Source organism: Eurytemora carolleeae, unplaced genomic scaffold (genome assembly GCF_000591075.1).
Source record: "Eurytemora carolleeae unplaced genomic scaffold, Eaff_2.0 scaffold865, whole genome shotgun sequence".
In the NCBI taxonomy this organism is placed as follows: Eukaryota; Metazoa; Arthropoda; class Copepoda; order Calanoida; family Temoridae; genus Eurytemora; species Eurytemora carolleeae.
In genome coordinates, this window is record NW_019396760.1 from 46,947 (window position 1) to 64,767 (window position 17,821).

The window sequence follows — 17,821 nt, forward strand, 5'->3', positions numbered from 1 at the left end:
TCATTATGATAAATATGCAAAGTGTCTCATATTACATTGATTACGCTGAGTATCCTCCCTTTTCTTTATACTCCCTCACCTCCTCCTTATCTTTTACCTGATTTATTATCATTCTTATGTTTAAAATAGGGGTTCCAAAAATCGTTCTCTAGGACGGACCCTACAAGTTTATAAAAGATTCTGTGCGTTCTGAAAGAATTAAAAGAGGTTCAATAATAATTACATAGTGATATTTTAAGACAATAGTTTCATATTTCAGATGTACTTCTATCTCTGAAGGAAAATGGCGTCAGTATCCAAGGTTGCTGTATCCCGGATAATCCAGGCCAGCAGTGACGAAGGTCCAGCGAAGAAGAGTCGGGATGAGTACAGGAAAGCGAAGGAGCTCGAAGAGGCTCGAAAACTTGGAACAGAACCCGCGGCAGTAGATGAAGAAGGTCGAGATATCAACCCTCACATACCTCAATATATCTCTGATGCTCCTTGGTACCTGGACCCTAAGGGACCAACCTTAAACCATCAAAGGACCCAGGAAGAGAAAGTTAAAGTCTACTCCGGAATAACGGAATGGTATCACAGAGGTGTAGATACTTCAAAAACCGCGACACGGTATAGAAAGGGAGCCTGTGAAAACTGTGGAGCAGTGACGCACAAGAAGAAGGATTGTTTGGAGCGTCCAAGGAAGGTTGGAGCCAGGTTTACTGGAGCTAACTTTGCTCCAGATGAGTTCCAGCAACCTACTCTGGATCAAACCTTTGATGCGAAAAGGGATCGATGGAATGGATTTAACAATCTGGATTATCAGGTAGGTTTCACCTGACCTGGGTTAAACATCAATTGGTGAAACCAACTTTTGTATTTTAGTCATTGTTTTTTTTTTGTTCAAAATGATATTTGTTATTTTTCATCTTAAAATAATACTGTATTTTAATACTCATTGATCATTGTATAGACAAATCCAAGCCTGCTGTAACAGGCTTTTTTAGTGCCAATAATTATGAATAAATTAAGTCAAAGAAAAAAGTTGTTAATTTTCTTTAATTTTTTTCATGGGTTTCTTTATAGAAAAAAATTATTAGAGGAACTTTTTTTTGAAAAATATCTAAAAGGATGAAAAAACTTTGTTTGTAAATTTTTCATTTTTAATTTTCAAAATTATGCACCATTGTAAAAGTACATTTAAACCTTTTACTCCAATTTCAAGCTAAATCCATAAATAAATATATATAAACAAACTGGAAAATGTTATAAACGAAAATAAGTTTAGTAATTATAAAGGTTGGTTTATTATTTATGTTCATGATTCAATGAATAGAGAGCATGATAAATTGTTCATTATGAATAACTGATACTATTTTTTTACATACGGGTAATTTGCAGGTGTTAAAAAATATTTGTTTTGGAATAATAACAAATTAAAGGTTGAAATTACATTTGTTTGGTGCAAATATTAAAAATCTTTTTTTGGGAAAGTGTTCGGTTTTTACCTGAAATGAATATTTTTAGGATGTTATGGTTGAATACAAAAAGCTAGAAGATGCCAAGAAAGAATTGAAAAAAGAAAAACTGTCTAAACCGAAACCCAACCCTGAAGAGGACGACGGAGACAAGAGCTCTGAGGAGGAGGACGACGAGGACAAGTATGTTGACGACATGGACATGGTGGGAACCAAGGTTGACGCCAGTGAGAGATACACCGTGAGAAACCTCCGGATCAGAGAGGACGTTGCCAAGTATTTGCGTAACCTGGATCCCAACTCTGCTCACTACGATCCTAAAACCAGATCTATGCGTAAAAATCCGTACGAAGGAACCGGAAAGGCGATGGACGAAGTGGATTACGCCGGAGACAACTTCGTCCGGATATCCGGGGACACCGTGAACCACGCCAAGAGCACCATGTTCGCCTGGGAGGCTGCGAGGAAAGGTTTGGATGTTCACATGCTCGCAGAACCGACCAAACTCGAGGCATTGAAATCCGAGTTTGAGACAAAGAAGGATCAGTTTAAGTCTGAGATGAACCAGGGGATCCTGGAGAAGTATGGAGGCGAGGAGTACCTTGAAGCTCCACCTAGGGAGCTCTTGTTCTCCCAGACAGAGGACTATGTGGAGTACTCCAGGCACGGGAAGGTTCTCAAGGGAGAGGAACAAACTATTGTCAGGTATTTAGACCCGTTTTTTACATCATTAATCTTACCCCCTCCTCCCCACTTTTTCATAAGTCATTTTTTAGGTATTCCTAAAACATAACTTATATAATCATTTTAAAGATCATAAAGTAAGGAAATTTTTTTCTTTGAAGAGAAAAATTTCAATGCATTTTTGATAATTCTTTGATTTTTTATCAATTAATATATTTCAGCCATTTTGCCTATGTTTAGTGAATCATATTAATCAAAACAATTAGCATTTTAATTATTTGGTTTAACAGTACTAAGAAGAGGATTCGCGGAACCCATTCCTCAAGACTAGACTAATCATGCGGAATAGAATTCAAATATATTTTTCAGCTAATAATGTATTACTCCCTAACCTGCCCAGGTACATATACAAGCCGTCGCGTTGGAAGGACTGAGAGCAGGGGTAGGGGGGGGGGGAGGGTGTCGGGATGTCCGAGAATTCTGCTTGTTAAAGGGACAGTAAAGGAAAAATGAAAGGGGGTATAGGCTATTGAAAATAGAAATAACAAATATAAAAGTAAATCTAATTTACAATTAGCTTTCTCTGGGATATCATCGTTTTCAGATTGGTTGCTTATTTGCTGAATATGATCTGTTTAAACCTACTACTTTTATACAAAATTGTATATATATTAATTTTCGTTTATATTTGACACAGTTTTATATCAATTTCTCGAGACAGGAACATCAGAGATGACTTTCATGGGTCGCGATCAAGAGCTAAAGTGATTAGCTTTCAGCCTATACCCCCTTTCATTTTTCCTTTACTGTCCCTTTAAATCCGTGTATTTTGTTAATTAAAAAATTGAATCTGAAATGAATGTGCTTGTTTAGATCCCAATATGAAGAGGATAATTTCCCCAACAATCACAAGAGTGTATTTGGTTCCTGGTGGAGCAATGGAGAATGGGGATTCAAATGTTGTCATTCAACTATTCTCAATTCTTACTGCACAGGTAAACTTTTAGCAGTACATAGACGTTAAACAGTGCACAGTACACTGTACTAACTGTACAGATAAACCTTAAACAGTACACAGCATGTGTTGCTCTACCCTCTTCACCCCCCCCCCGCATGATGTTTTTTTCATTTAATGGGGGGGGGGGAGAAAAAGTTATGTTTAGGGTTAAATATATTTTTTTAAATGTTCAATTACTCCGGTGGATTCTCATTTGAACTACTGCCGTTTGAACTATGGTACGTTTGAACTATTGTTCGTTTGAACTGTTGTTCATTTGAACTACTGACGTGACGTCATATCCTGTAGTTTAAATTAACACATTTCTTGCTCATTTGAACTATTTTCTACCCCAATTCCAGTTTTAAAATTATTTTTATAATTCCCATAAAGATAGTTCATGACAACTAATAAGATAACCATTACACAGAAATGTTTCAAATGAACATAAAAATAGATTAAATGAACATAAATATAGTTCAAATGAACATAAATATAGTTCAAATGAACATAATAATAGTTCAAATGAACATAAAAATAGTTAAAATGAACATAAAAATAGTTAAAATGAACAAAAAAATAGTTAAAATGAACATAAAAATAGTTAAAATGATCATAAAAATAGTTAAAATGAACATAAAAATGGTTAAAATGAAATAGTTTAAATGAAAAAAAATAGTTCAAATGAACATGAAAATAGTTCAAGTGAAATAGTTCAAATGAAAAACAAAATTGAAATGAACTTAAAATATAGTTTTAAATGAAAACAAAATAGTTCAAATGAAAAAAAAAATTTTTTTGTTCATTTCAACTATTTTTTTGTCCATTTGAACTATTTTATTGTCCATTTGAACTATTTTTTTTGTTCATTTCAGCTATTTTTGTGTTCATTTGAACTATATTTTGTTCATTTAACTATTTTTATGTCCATTTGGAACTATTTTTATGTCCATTTTAATTTTTTTTTGTCATCTTCATTTTAAATATTTTTTTCTCATTTGTACTATTTTTTTCTCATTTGAACTCTTTTTTTTATTTGAACTATTTCATTTGAACTATTTTTAAGTTCATTTGAACTATTTTTTTGTTCATTTAAACTATTTTTTTGTTCATTTGAACTATTTTTTTGTTCATTTGAACTAATTATTTGTTCATTTGAACTATTTTTTTGTTCATTTGAACTGTTTTTATGTCCATTTGAACTGTTTTATGTCCATTTAAACTATTTTTATGTCCATTTGAACTATTTTAATGTTCTTTGAACTATTTTATTGTTTATTTCATTTATAGTTCAAATGAAAATAGTTCAAATGAAATAAAAAATAGTTCAAATGAGTAATATATTTACTCGTTTGAACTAATATTCATTTCAACTACTCACGTGGTAACACATGCAGTAGTTGAAATGAACAATAGTTCAAATGAACAATAGTTCAAACGGGAGTAGTTCAAATGAGATAGCATCATTACTCCCCCCCCCCCCCCCCCCCCTCCTCATAGGCGAGTTGTGTGTTGTCACGGGGGGGGGGGGGGGGGGGGGGCTCTTTAAAATATACAGTCCTGATACATTGTCTGAGTACACTGTACAGTCATTCAAAGATTATAGGAACTCAATTATCCGTTTTGCTACACAACTATCAACCATACGTACAATTTACAGTGAATATTGCAAGTGCACACTGCTTCACTTATATTTATTTTCCGGCAAACATTTTCTTATATCATAATTCTTTCGCCTTAATTACTGATAATTAATAATTATTTTGCCACCTCAGTTTTCTAAAACATATTGCTGTCAGGTTTTAGCTGTTCATTTTTTTAAATTATGTATTGTAGGAGCTGCTGGTAGATCAGTAGACAGTGCTACCCTCACACTCCCACCGAAAGCAGAGAAAGAGGAATCTTCAGATTCCGAAGCGGAACTAGAGCTGCATAGCAAAACTGAAAAGAACTCCAAGAAAAAGAAGAAAAAGAAGAAGAGGAGCAAGAAGAAGAAGAATAAGAAGAAGGACTCGTCCAGTGATGGTTCGTCCTCCAGTGATTCGGACGAGGACGAGGAGAAGGAGAAGAAGAAGAAGCTGAAGGACGCCATGAAGAAGCTGGAGGCGGAGCAGGCGGAGGCGGAGAGGATGCTTAAGACGGATGAGAGGAAAAGACCGTATAATAGTATGGGAGAGGCGAAAGCTCCGACGGAGGAGGATTTGGAGGCGTACTACCTGAAGCGGCAGCGGAGTGATGATCCCATGGCGAACTTTCTTTAAAATTTTGTTAAAATTATTAAAATTTAGATTCCTGCTGTATTCAATTAATACAATTAAAACCATTCATTTCTATAATTATTGTGATGAAGAAATAAATTCAGCTGTAAACGATTTCAGATTTTCAATGAGATAAAAATGATGAATATGATGGAAGACTCCCAGCATGAAGTAGGACTAGGAGGAGTTAAATCTGAACCTATCGAGGTTGATCATCAAGTGGAGGATACGGTTGGAGTTAGCACAGAGACTATCAAGGTACAAACTGGGACGAATCCCGTGATATTTTGATTTGTGTTAGTTTACAGTGCTTAGATCTTTCGTATTTTTAAGAATCGGTTGAATTCGTAATAACGTTTATATGGAACAACTCCATAGTTCATATAATTCTAAAGTGCATTAAAAAAAAAAAAACATTCAATTGTACAAATCAAAATCAACCGATTGCTAGGAAATGAAAATAAATGTTAAAATTATTAATGACTGCAACCATGAATACCAAATCAATCAATCGATCTATTAAACCATGAGAATTCCAGGCTTATTTATAACTTTATTTATTTCACCTGCTTTGGCAAGCAAAAAGATTAAATTAAAAAATTTCGTCATGGAAGGAAGAAATGTATTACGAGTATTATAATCTACAAATATCCTAACAAAAATAATTAAAATAAATTATTTTTTATTGTTTATTGTTGACTTGAGAGTTGCTAAATGTTCTGTCTGGGTTTTGTTTGTTTTGCATATCACTTTAAGCAGCAAACGGATCTTTCTATGTTCGTCGTAATTTCTTTTTAAAAAGAAGAACAAAGCTTACAAATAAAAAAATGTGGTTGATTCTAACTTAAGGAGAGAAAATTTAAAATATTCGCGAAATGATGTTTTTTTTCTAAAGACTTATATGAAAATTCAAAACACAATTTGTTTAAGTATTGAATGAGAGACTAATATGATAACTTACGGATATCGGGGGGCGGAAGGCTTGTTAAAGGTCCGGTATTGGGACAGTGCTTCCCAATCCTTGCGGGGGTCTGGGGGGTCAACATTGGGGTCTCTTACAGATTCCTTTTCCTTATGTTCCTTATTGTAAAAATAGGGATAATTTAACTGTAACGAAAGAAAGCAAAAACTATATTTAAAAAAGAATGTTTACTCAGTTACATTAAAGAATTGATTGAACTATTTTCTTTTTTTTTTTTATTTACAACTTTTACATAATTTAATTGTTTAGATAATAGCAGATACACTTGGTATGCCTGGCCTGCCTGAGGATGCATGCCGGGAGGTAATATTAAAATAAACAGGCGTTATGGTCCCTCTTTTTCTTAATAAATTAACTGCAAAATTAACAACAAAAACATCTTTCGCAGATTTGCATGACATTTAAAAGATTCAGTTTAAAAAACTGTCTTAAGACATTATTAAACCTTATAAGGATTTAATGGGGTCCGATCGGTTCGGCCGTTTTGACGATTATTTTATTTTTTAGTTGAGTGAAGAGGTGACCTACAGGCTACGAATGCTGACGCAGAACGCGCAGAAGTTTATGAACCACGGACGCAGAACCAAGTGCGTATTTGCGTAATATTTATATCTGCCAAGGAAATGATAACTTGCCACAGACTCGAATTTTTAAATCTCTATGTCTTAGCAATTTGATGGTGTAAACCTTTATTATGAAAACTGGAGTGGAGAGATTGGCATAGCTATTCTCAAATGAAGTATTGTGTAAATTAAAACCGGCTGACATGACACAATTCCGTCTGCAAAAATAATATTTTTAGAATGTTTTGTGATGATATTGATCATGCACTTAAACTTCAAGGACAAGAACCTCTTTATGGATTTCAGGTGAGATCGTTTGATCAATAGATCATTATTTAATCACTAGATCAATAGATTGTTAAATCGATAGAATACTAGATTGATAGATTACTATAAAGATCATTAGATTTTTAGATAATTAGGTCGATAGATCTGTGGATCACTTTACCGTCAGTAGGCAAAAAGATCAGTATAAAACTATATATTTAGAATTAAGATTATTAGATCGTTAGATCGTTAGATTGGTAGATTTTTAGATTTAAAGATCTCCAGACAAATAATAAATCTATCATTAAATTTCTAGATTTAAGATCATTAGATCTAAACAAAATCGGATCTCTTTATTGGTAATTCCCTTGATCGTTGTATCATTAGATCACGTAATTGATCGTAGATAAATAAAAAAAAAAATATTCAAGGACGTTTATTTTTCAGAATTGGGGGAAACTTTTGTCATGATTTGGAAAAAATTTGATAATTTTTCCAAAAATTCATCGGATTTTTCCCTAAAAATAACTTTTCCATCAACTCAGAGAATAAAACCCTAACAAATTAAGTTTTTTTTCTGTGGAAAAAATGATTTTCAGATGGAGGGGGGGGGGGGAAAGAAAAATTATTTATTCGAGAAAATACACAAATAATTAATACAAAATATATTTTAGGCGCAAGAGCACATACCTTTCCGGTTTTCCAGCGGGGGAGGTCGTGACCTCCATTTTCTGGAGGACAAGGAGATCGACCTCAACGAGCTTGTAAACAACCAACTTCCTAAAATTCCAATGGTAATTTCCATCACAGCTTAATTCTTCTAATTTAAAACTTTTAAAGTCGTAATTTCTATTGTACCTTGATTTATAAAGGGCCAGGCCTGACCCACAATAGTAACTTTTCATCTTCTACCTGATCACTAATATTAAAGATATATTCGTATTTTATTCTCACAATTTCCTCCATTGTAGCTGTTGCAAGAAATCCATAAAAAAATAACCCAATTTTTGGTAGATACCATAAATATCTTTTTCGTTCTTGATCAGAGCAAGCTTTTTTCCTTTGTAAATCCTAACATGCTTCTCTTAAACTGGAGAGTTACTTGAAATCACATATATCTACACTCGTCAGACCCTTTAAAAACTGAAAAATTGATATTGCAAATTCACTAAAAAGATATTATAGCAAAAAATCGAATGATTAAAACAAAGCTTTTGTAGTCTTAATTTTTTTGTATTGATCATCCTTTCAGAAAACACACGTGATTCAACGGATTAAGTTTATTCCATTTAAATATTTCGAGTTTTTACCTAATGAAAGATTCGTCTGCTAGAAATATTGACTAATCAGCAGCTTCAAAACTTTGTTGTTGGGGAAACTTCAATTTAGTTGTATTTCCCAGATTCGAACTTAATCGCTTAAAGGAACAAGGGTACCGTTGTGAATCGGGCATTGCCATCTTCAAACGGAGGGTCGCTTGAAATTGATCAAAAGTTTTGACATTAAAACATATTATCTAGGCGCCTAGTCTCCGAGCTCATTGGTTAGCCATTGATGGAATCCAACCTGCGATCCCAGAAAATCCTCCACCACAGAGTAAAGATCAGCTGATCACGGACTCCGTCGATCCTGCCGCCAAACTCAAGAGCGGAGACGCCAAGGATAATAAACTAGGAGCTGTCCTAGGGCAGGTTGGTACTAGATCAGATAAGGGGTATATATATTTTTTAGAATGACCCCCCTCCCTGTGGGAATGAATTTTGAAGATTGGGGGGGGGGGGGATGATAAGCGTAGGTTTTCATACTTTTTTGATTCTTTTACCCAAAACGGTTTTTATTTTCCCCAATTAAGCCAGAAGATTCCTTTGAATTTTGAACTTGAAAAGGGAGGAAATTATTTTTCAAGACAATGTGCAGTGTACACCCCTGGATCATATTATACTACTCATCTTATTTAATGGCATTTATCTAATTTTATTCAGGATAACTAAATCTTTTATTTCGTTGTTTCATTTACTTGATCGATATTTATTTTTGCAGATTTGAAACAAAGAAAAGGGCATATTTGGTCAAAAACATTTTCCCCGAAAACAGCAACATTACAGATTTGATGTATCTACGTTCAATTTCCGCAAACACTCCCTTTAATGACAATTGAACCGTGATATTATTTGTATTTGAAGGCTAAGATGAAGACTGTAGAGACGGTGAACGTGAAGCAGTTGGCCAGCCATGAACTCAGTGTAGAACAACAGCTTTACTTCAAGGAGATTACCGAGGTTAGTTTAAACATTTATAAGTAATCTCCGTTCAATCTTTTATGTTTAAATTCAAGGGACCATTCATTGAATAAAATGGCGTGTTCGATTCTCAAGAGTGACCTTAAAGAGAGTATTCGCGAAAAATGAAGGGGGTATAGGCTTACGTCGAAAAATATTCGATGGTAATTGCTACTAATCTTACTTCTATCTGCATGTTGCGGAGATATATAAGGTGAGTATTGTTAAAAAACGACTCAAACCGAAGAACGTTGCGTCCTTACAAATTCAGAAAGTTGTAATATTCGGGATCGTTAAAAAATCAATTTGATTCCAAACAAATCATTCAGATTTTAAAACCTATAATCATTGTCATTTCATACTATTTTTTTTATTTTTATGATCCGAGAGTTAATTTTGAAAACATAATTCCTTTTCGAGGATTTTTTTAATGAAGACGACATTTTCATATTTTCAAGAATGTTCGAAAATCCATCGCCAGCCGTGAAATCATTAATCAAGTTATGCTTATACTGATCATTTTATAATGTCTAAATGTTCTTTTCTGTTTTTCTCTATAAACAGAATTTAACAAGAATTTTTATTAAAATTATTTTTTATCATGAACTACATAAACATTTTCTGATATATAAATAGTTTACTCTATGCGAACCCTATGATTTTGTTTTACTGTTAATTTTTCGTTTTATCGCATAGAACCAATAAAGATTTATATAATTAATCAAGTTGAAAGCGAAACATCAATTTAAAAAAAAATCTGAAATATTATGAAATATCAACTTTATACGAATGCGTCGAAAAAAATCGTTGATTACAGGTTGTAATTTCTGAATGATTTGTCTGGAATTCGATTGATTTTTTTCCGATCCGAGTCATATATTGGAACTTTCTGCAATTGTATAGACGCTATGTTCTTCAGTATGAGTCGTTCTGAACATTTTTCTCTTTATAGACGCAACAGAGAGAAGTAAGATTAGTTGCAATCACCATCGAATATTTTTCGACGTAAGCCAATATCCCCTTTCATTTCTTGCAAACACTCCCTTTAAAAGCGTTTTGAATGATCAAGAATCCATGTTTAACTTAGAAAATTGTATATTTTCTATTGGGGGTTCTCTTAAATATTGATTATTTTTTGTCGTGTTGTGAATCGGACATGCTCTTTTTAATCTAGGGTACCTTGAAATTAGAAGAATTTTTAGTTTTTCTGTACAGTTTAAGGGGTTAATCAAAGCTGCACTACATGGTGGGGGGGGGGGGATTATATTTCTAAAATATAAATAAATATCCCTGAAACATTTATTTTATTTTTTGTTTGTTTGAACAATATTTTAATCTTTCCTCTGGTAGGCCTGTGTTGGATCTGACGAACCCCGACGCGCCGAGGCGTTACAGTCTCTTGCCTGTGATCCTGGTTTACATCAGATGCTACCAAGGTTCATATTTTTTATATTTTGAAAAAAAAATGTTCTTGGGCAGGGGCAAGGGGGGGGAATATTGATTTATCTTCTTACTCCTTTATCATTTGCGACATAGCGTACAACCAATGAAACGTCAGTGTTTAACCTCATGCGATTGCGATACTTCCCCCTCCCCCCCCCCAAAAAAAAAAAATAATTGTAAAAGTCTATTCGAGGAGGGGGGGTTATTTCAAGTAAACATAAACCAATAATGCAACATCACTTTTTACTGTTTAGATTAGCTACGTTTATCGCTGAGGGTGTTCGAGTGAACGTTGTACAGCATAACCTCGCTATCCTGATCTACCTTATGCGTATGGTGAAATCATTACTAGAGAACCAAACATTGTACCTGGAGAAGTAAGAAGAGTTTTGTTTTAAGGGAACGTACACCTACTTCCAAGTAACCCTTGATTAAAGAGTTTTGTTTAAAGGGAATGTAAACATAATTACAGTTACCCCTGATTAATGAGTTCTGTTTAAAGGGACCGTAAACATAATTACAAGTTACCCCTGATTAAAGAGTTTTGTTTAAAGGGACCGTAAACATAATTACAAGTTAACCCTGATTAAAGAGTTTTGTTTAAAGGGAATGTAAACATAATTACAAGTTACCCCTGATTAAAGAGTTTGATTTAAAGGGAAGGTAAACATAATTACAAGTAGATTAAAGAGTTTTGTTTAAAGGGACCGTAAACATAATTTAAGTTACCCCTGATTAAAGAGTTTTATTTAAAGGGAACGTAAACATAATTACAAGTTACCTCTGATTAAAGAGTTCTGTTTAAAGGGACCGTAAACATAATTACAAGTTACCCCTGATTAAAGAGTTCTGTTTAAGGGGACCGTAAACATAATTACAAGTTACCCCTGATAAAAGAGTTCTGTTTAAAGAGACCGTAAACAAAATTAAAAGTTACCCCTGATTAAAGAGTTCTGTTTAAAGGGACCGTAAACATAATTACAAGTTACCCCTGATTAAAGAGTTCTGTTTAAAGGGACCGTAAACATAATTACAACTTACCCCTGATTAGAGAGTTTTGTTTAAAGGGACCGTAAACATAATTACAAGTTACCCCTGATTAAAGAGTTCTGTTTAAAGGGACCGTAAACATAATTACAAGTTACCCCTGATTAGAGAGTTTTGTTTAAAGGGACCGTAATTGATTAAAAAAATCGGAGTGAAAATTGTTTCTTAGAATTATATTTTCTCTGGGTACCCTCATGAACTATATCTCTAGGTACCTTCATGAACTGATACCTGCTGTAGCAACCTGTATAGTTTCTAGACAGCTCTGTTCTAGACCAGACCATGATAATCATTGGGCGCTCAGGTATACACATACAGCCACATATGAATCTGGATTAGGAAGACGACTGGTAAAATCAAGTTATGATCTTTAAATAGTCCAGTTAATATGAAATCTGGAGTTGTGCAGTGTACACATACCTATTTTATTTAATAATTGATTTTCAAGCTACTGGTAAAACTATTTGTTTTTTACATTATCAATTAAATACAAATAAGATTGCTTAATTGTCGTCTTTCTATTCCACAGTTTTTGGATCCCACTGTAGGGTTTCCTGTACCTCTTTCTTTTAAAACCTCACTTTTCTGATCATGAGGCTCCATTTTACATACTGTAGGTTCAATTTAATACTTTCAGTTCAGTTTAATAATTTGATAGTTTTGTTATTTTGAGTTAATAAATAACCAAAAAACAATGATAAAACTAATTAAGTGTAAAAAAATATTTTTTTTCAGAGATTTCGCGAGCAGAATGATGGCAGCCATTTGCAAAAATTTTCATACTTCAACGAACAATATTCAAACTAGGAAATTTTTCTCAATCTATCATCACTCCTTTTTAATGTTCGTCCATGATGTTGGGCACTATTTTTAACCTGGTTTTTTTACATTCAAGGATATTAAAATTTTAAAAACAAACATTATGTCCTTACATATTTTAAAATATTAATTCTCTGCAATTTTGTAAAATTTTGACTGACAGAAGATATAGGTGTACGAAAAATTAAACAATCGTTTGTCTCGATTTCATGTCTTTCGTCAGAGTCAACATTTTGTACAGCTAAAAAGGGGTTGATTTTTGTGATGGGTGGGGGGGGGGTTTGTAAAATTGGACATCATAAAGCAAGTTTTTTCTTAATTTTGAAACTTTTTTCGAAAAATATTTAAAAATAAGGACGAAAAAAGTGATTTTTCGAGAAATTATATTCACCTCTGGTAAAAAAAAGTTTAAATATTATACAACTTTTAAGTATGTTAAACAATCTTAGATTATTTAAGGAGCCTGTTGAGTGTTGACAGCCCCAAAAACCTTTGAATGTTTAAAAAATGATATCCCCGGTTCAAAATTGAGAATTATTGTTTGGTCAGGGTTACCAAGATGTTTAGTGACGCGCTCAAATCTGAGCGCGCACCCCTTGTATCCTACTACGGAGCTATTGCTGGTCTTCAGGAAACATAATTATCCAGAGACTGAGAGAATCATTAAAAAAAATAAACTTTAATTAAATGCTGGATTCCAAAATATCTATAGAACTATTATTCTTCAAAAATAAACTTTAATTTAATATTTAATTCCAAATTATCTATAGAACTATTATTCTTCAAAAATAAACTTTAATGTAATATTTCAATTCCAAATTATCTAGAGAACTATTATTCTTCAAAAATAAACTTTAATATAAAGTTTGAATTCCAAATTATCTAGATAACTATTATTCTTTAAAAATAAACCTTCATGTAATATTTGAATTCCAAATTATCTAGAGAACTATTATTCTTTAAAAATAAACCTTCATGTAATATTTCATTTCCATATTATCTAGAGAACTATTATTCTTAAAAAATAAATTAATTTAATATTTGAAATCCATATTATCTAGAGAACTATTATTCTTTAAAAATAAACTTTAATATAATATTTCAATTCCATATTATCTAGAGAACTATTATTCTTTAAGAATAAACTTTAATGTAATGTTTGAATTCCAAATTATCTAGAGAACTATTATTCTTCAAAAATAAACTTTAATGTAATATTTCAATTCCAAATTATCTAGAGAACTATTATTCTTTAAAAATAAACTTAATGTAATGTTTAAATTCCAAACTTTCCGGAGAATAATCATTTAACAAAACTTCAAATAATTAATATTATTTATACTCCCACCAATGACAGTGCCGTATACTGGTTACGGGATAATGATACTGCACTGCCATTGGTGGGAGTTCTGGTCAAATGATACGGACGTATTTAAAGCTATTGACCCCCCCCCCCATTCAAAGAAAAAAGTTTAATTATGGTACCTGGACTAGGAGTTGGGACCCGACGTGATCAAGGTCTTCATCCTCCCTTACATCAGCATCCTCGCAGCTAAAATCGACGCTGCCCTGGACTCCAACAACAGCAACCTTGCCACCTCCAGTGTAGAGAAGATCGCTGCTCAGAATATTAGGTTGGTATAGTTCATCAGGGGTGTATATTTTCTTAGAATTACCCCCTGGGGGGGGGGGAGATTTTTGAAGAGGGGGGGTGCGGCAAGTTTTTTCATCTTATTTTAAACTTTTTACTCAAAAATCTGTTAATTTTTCCCAATTCAGCGTATAAAACCGTACTATTACGTCTGGAGGGTGATTGTCCATACACCCCTGTTATATATTGCATATTAAAAAAACCCCAACAACATTTTGTAAAGTAAATCGAAGAAACGAAAACATTTCGAAATTACGACCCTGTCTTTTATGTCTCAGACCGTGCCTTACCAACGAACGTATTAACAAGAACCGCAGATATCGTATCTGATAGATAGATAATAAGGAGGCACATACGGAGACGTAATAAGGTCGACAATTATGGTGTTGAAAAGAAATGTCCTCTGATGTGATATTGTTTACAATTTCGCCAATTTCTAAAATCTGGGAATTTTAATCTTTCTGGAATTTAAAGTTCTATTTAATAATATCTTAGGAACTCAGCGTTGCCCAGGGTACGCATAGTTACTCCCGCCGTTTACCCGTGCTTGGGCTTAAATTACGATTTTAGCTATTACACAACCACTCAACTTAGAATCGCTAAATTAAGCTAAGAACATTACCGTGGTTTTCCCGAGTTTCCGATTTAAAATTTGAGACAAATTGGTCTAGGGGTTCATGAGTTATGATCAAAGATACAAACAGAGATTACAACTTTATATGTATACTATATAGTTGACAATTTCATTCTAGAACTCTATTGGTGAAGTCCGTAAGTCCAGTGTTAAAAAGTTTACGTGACCCCCCGGACTATATTGAGGACTACAGGCTCGAGTTCGGGTCCCTGGGACAACCTCTGCATACAGGTAGTTATATGCCTTCATGTAGTTAGTTTTTGGGTCGTTTCTTGTCGGTGTAAGAAGAGTAAATATATTTTAAATTGGATATTCTTAACATTTGTTATTAATTACATAATGTCAAATTTGGCAAGGTGTAAGTAAAGCAAATTTATTTTAAGTTGTTTATTCTAAACATTTGTTATAATTACATTATGTCAAATTTGGCATGGTGTAAGTAAAGCAAATATATTTTAAGTTGTTTATTCTAAACAGTGGTTATAATTACATTATGTCAAATTTAGCATGGTGTAAGAAAAACAAATATATTTTAAGTTGTTTATTCTAATCATTTGTTATACATTATGCCAAATTTAGCATGGTGTAAGAAAAGCAAATATATTTTAAATTGTTTATTCTAAACATTTGTTATAATTACATTATGTCAAATTTAGCATGGTGTAAGTAAAGCAAATATATTTTAAGTTGTTTATTCTAAATATTTGTTATAATTACATTATGTCAAATTTAGCATGGTGTAAGAAAATCAAATAATTTTAAATTGTCAAATTGTCAAATTGTCAAATTTTGACCCTCGCAGGAGAAATATGCAAAAACCACCCAAAAGGACCCAAAAACGATGCAAGAACGATGCAAAAATGAACGTGTCATAGCGATGGTTTTCGGATCGTTTTTAGACTTTTTCTTTTTTGGAAAAAAGATATTGCAAAGTTTCATAAAAGCAAACTTTAACATAATACAGCTTTTAAATCTTTAAAGTTAATTAAATTTTTTTAACTATCCTAAACAATTAACAACCCTACATACAGGGGTAGAACGAGCTCGAAAACAATCTGGGAATAAATCTAGCGGATTGGCCAGTACACCTGCCCGCCTACCTAGCCTAACCACGCCCACTGCCCGCCCACCTCAACCCTCAAATGCAAGCCAACAAAAGGTAATTATATTTTAAACAAGTCATATATAAAGATATAAACAGACGCGTTTTTGGTATAAAAAATATTCCCAAAGGAACATCTTTGTTTTATTTCCATGCATTGTCTAGAACATTGTAGCTCCCTGGATCCTAATCCAGTGGATCTGCAACATATTAGCTCCCTGGATCCTAATCCAGTGGATCTGCAACATATTAGCTCCCTGGATCCAATCCAGTGGATCTGCATCATATTAGCTCCCTGGATCCTAATCCAGTGGATCTGCAACATTGTAGCTTCCTGGATCCTAATCCAGTGGATCTACAACATTGTAGCTTCCTGCATTCTAATCCTGTTGGATCCGCAAAATTTTAGATTTGACTTGACTTTACTTAATATGATTTGATCTGATTTGATTTTATCTGATTTAATCTGATTTGATCTGATTTGATCTGATTTGATCTGATTTGATCTGATTTGAGCTGATTTGAGCTGATTTGAGCTGATTTATCCAGGTGTTTATTGTAAACCAACAGCAACAGCAAGGACAGCCAAGTCAACAACTACAACAAGTTCAGCAACTTCAAGTTCAACAGCTACAAGGAATTCAGTCCCCTCAGGTTTACTTCTGATTTTGAATCAANAGTTCTCCAGGGGGGGGGAGTTCAGTCCATCTAGATAAACTTCTGAATCCACTTCTTGGGGAATCAGTCCCATCAGGTTTCTTGTGAATGAACTTAACGTATTGCCAGTTGGAATCTAATTTTTCATTCAATCTCTTTTTTCATGAAAATATACACCCTTGAATTAAAAAAATCAATTTAGGTAATTTTCTAAAATTTTTATTTGTCCTTAGGTTAGAACGGTTGTACTCCAGGACGGAAACCAGACTCCGCATAGACCTAACCCAACCCAGCAGATCGGAGTCAGATCCGTCTTCCAACAAAACCCATTCCCTTGAAGTACTTGAGTTAAACCTGGAGTACTAAGGTTTAATTGTACATATACTTGTACATAGATTATAATATTATAGTGTAGATCTAAGAAGAGGAATTCAAGTTTGTCTACATTTTATTGTGAGGTATTAGGACAGCTCAGGAATTGGTGTTTGTAAAAACAATAAAAAAATATAGTAAATAATGCTTCGTTTTATATACTGAAACTGAGCAATTGTTGATTACAAAATGTTGTTTACATTAAACTAGTTTTAAAGCTGTCTTAATACGTCAAAGTTGAAAAGTGACAAACCTTATCCCCCTTTCCTTAGTTCTAAACCTCCTTGGATTTAATTAATTGTACGATACATTGTAACTTGGTATAGTAAATAATGCATAAAATATCAAGGCCTTATTCTCAATATTGACAGGGGTGTATATTTTCCTAAAAAATCATTTCCCCTAATTTTTAAAGCACCACACAAATCCATTCGATACACATAGGAGCCTTCTGAAATGATGCAGTATTTTTAATATTATATATAATACATGTTTTATGTTAACATTATTATTTATTTGTGTTATTTCGTAATAATGATCGTAGCTGAAAATATTTAATAATTCTGATTTGTTTTTGTGTTATGTAAAGAATTTTATTTTGTCGAAAAA

General features: G+C 33.2%; 2 protein-coding genes across 4 annotated transcripts; both read left to right on the plus strand.

Annotated features, from left to right (window-relative positions):
• Positions 1–196: 196 nt before the first annotated feature.
• On the plus strand, positions 197–5,517 carry LOC111708318 (pre-mRNA-splicing factor SLU7-like). The gene is made up of 5 exons (XM_023481653.1): positions 197–207; positions 260–805; positions 1,507–2,162; positions 3,015–3,136; positions 4,975–5,517. Exons 2-5 carry the CDS (start codon positions 284–286, stop codon positions 5,397–5,399), a joined length of 1,725 nt encoding a protein of 574 aa, XP_023337421.1. The 5' UTR covers positions 197–207; positions 260–283; the 3' UTR covers positions 5,400–5,517.
• LOC111708317 (transcription initiation factor TFIID subunit 6-like) lies at positions 5,512–17,794 on the plus strand. Of its 3 annotated transcripts, none has more exons than XR_002766628.1 (18): positions 5,512–5,654; positions 6,628–6,681; positions 6,886–6,965; positions 7,181–7,247; positions 7,883–8,002; positions 8,729–8,899; positions 9,392–9,487; positions 10,838–10,923; positions 11,185–11,307; positions 12,189–12,281; positions 12,713–12,784; positions 13,346–13,427; positions 14,291–14,430; positions 15,200–15,312; positions 16,113–16,240; positions 16,733–16,837; positions 17,074–17,298; positions 17,450–17,794. XR_002766628.1 is itself a non-coding variant. In XM_023481651.1 (17 exons), exons 1-17 carry the CDS (start codon positions 5,535–5,537, stop codon positions 17,176–17,178), a joined length of 1,755 nt encoding a protein of 584 aa, XP_023337419.1. In that variant the 5' UTR covers positions 5,512–5,534; the 3' UTR covers positions 17,179–17,794. The 3 variants fall into 3 exon arrangements, 1 of the variants encoding a protein (XP_023337419.1); XR_002766629.1 differs by having other exon boundaries at positions 17,074–17,275; positions 17,485–17,794; XM_023481651.1 differs by having other exon boundaries at positions 17,074–17,794.
• The last annotated feature ends 27 nt before the right edge of the window (positions 17,795–17,821 follow it).

Excerpts from the sequence above, each read along its gene's own strand:
- LOC111708318 (XM_023481653.1), top strand. The coding sequence starts at position 284 with ATGGCGTCAGTATCCAAGGTTGCTGTATCCCGGATAATCCAGGCCAGC. Across the intron at positions 2,163-3,014 it reads GAGGAACAAACTATTGTCAG|ATCCCAATATGAAGAGGATA; the intron begins GTATTTAGACCC and ends GTGCTTGTTTAG. Across the intron at positions 3,137-4,974 it reads TCTCAATTCTTACTGCACAG|GAGCTGCTGGTAGATCAGTA; the intron begins GTAAACTTTTAG and ends TATGTATTGTAG.
- LOC111708317 (XM_023481651.1), top strand. The coding sequence starts at position 5,535 with ATGATGAATATGATGGAAGACTCCCAGCATGAAGTAGGACTAGGAGGA. Across the intron at positions 7,248-7,882 it reads AACCTCTTTATGGATTTCAG|GCGCAAGAGCACATACCTTT; the intron begins GTGAGATCGTTT and ends AATATATTTTAG. Across the intron at positions 8,003-8,728 it reads AACTTCCTAAAATTCCAATG|GCGCCTAGTCTCCGAGCTCA; the intron begins GTAATTTCCATC and ends CATATTATCTAG.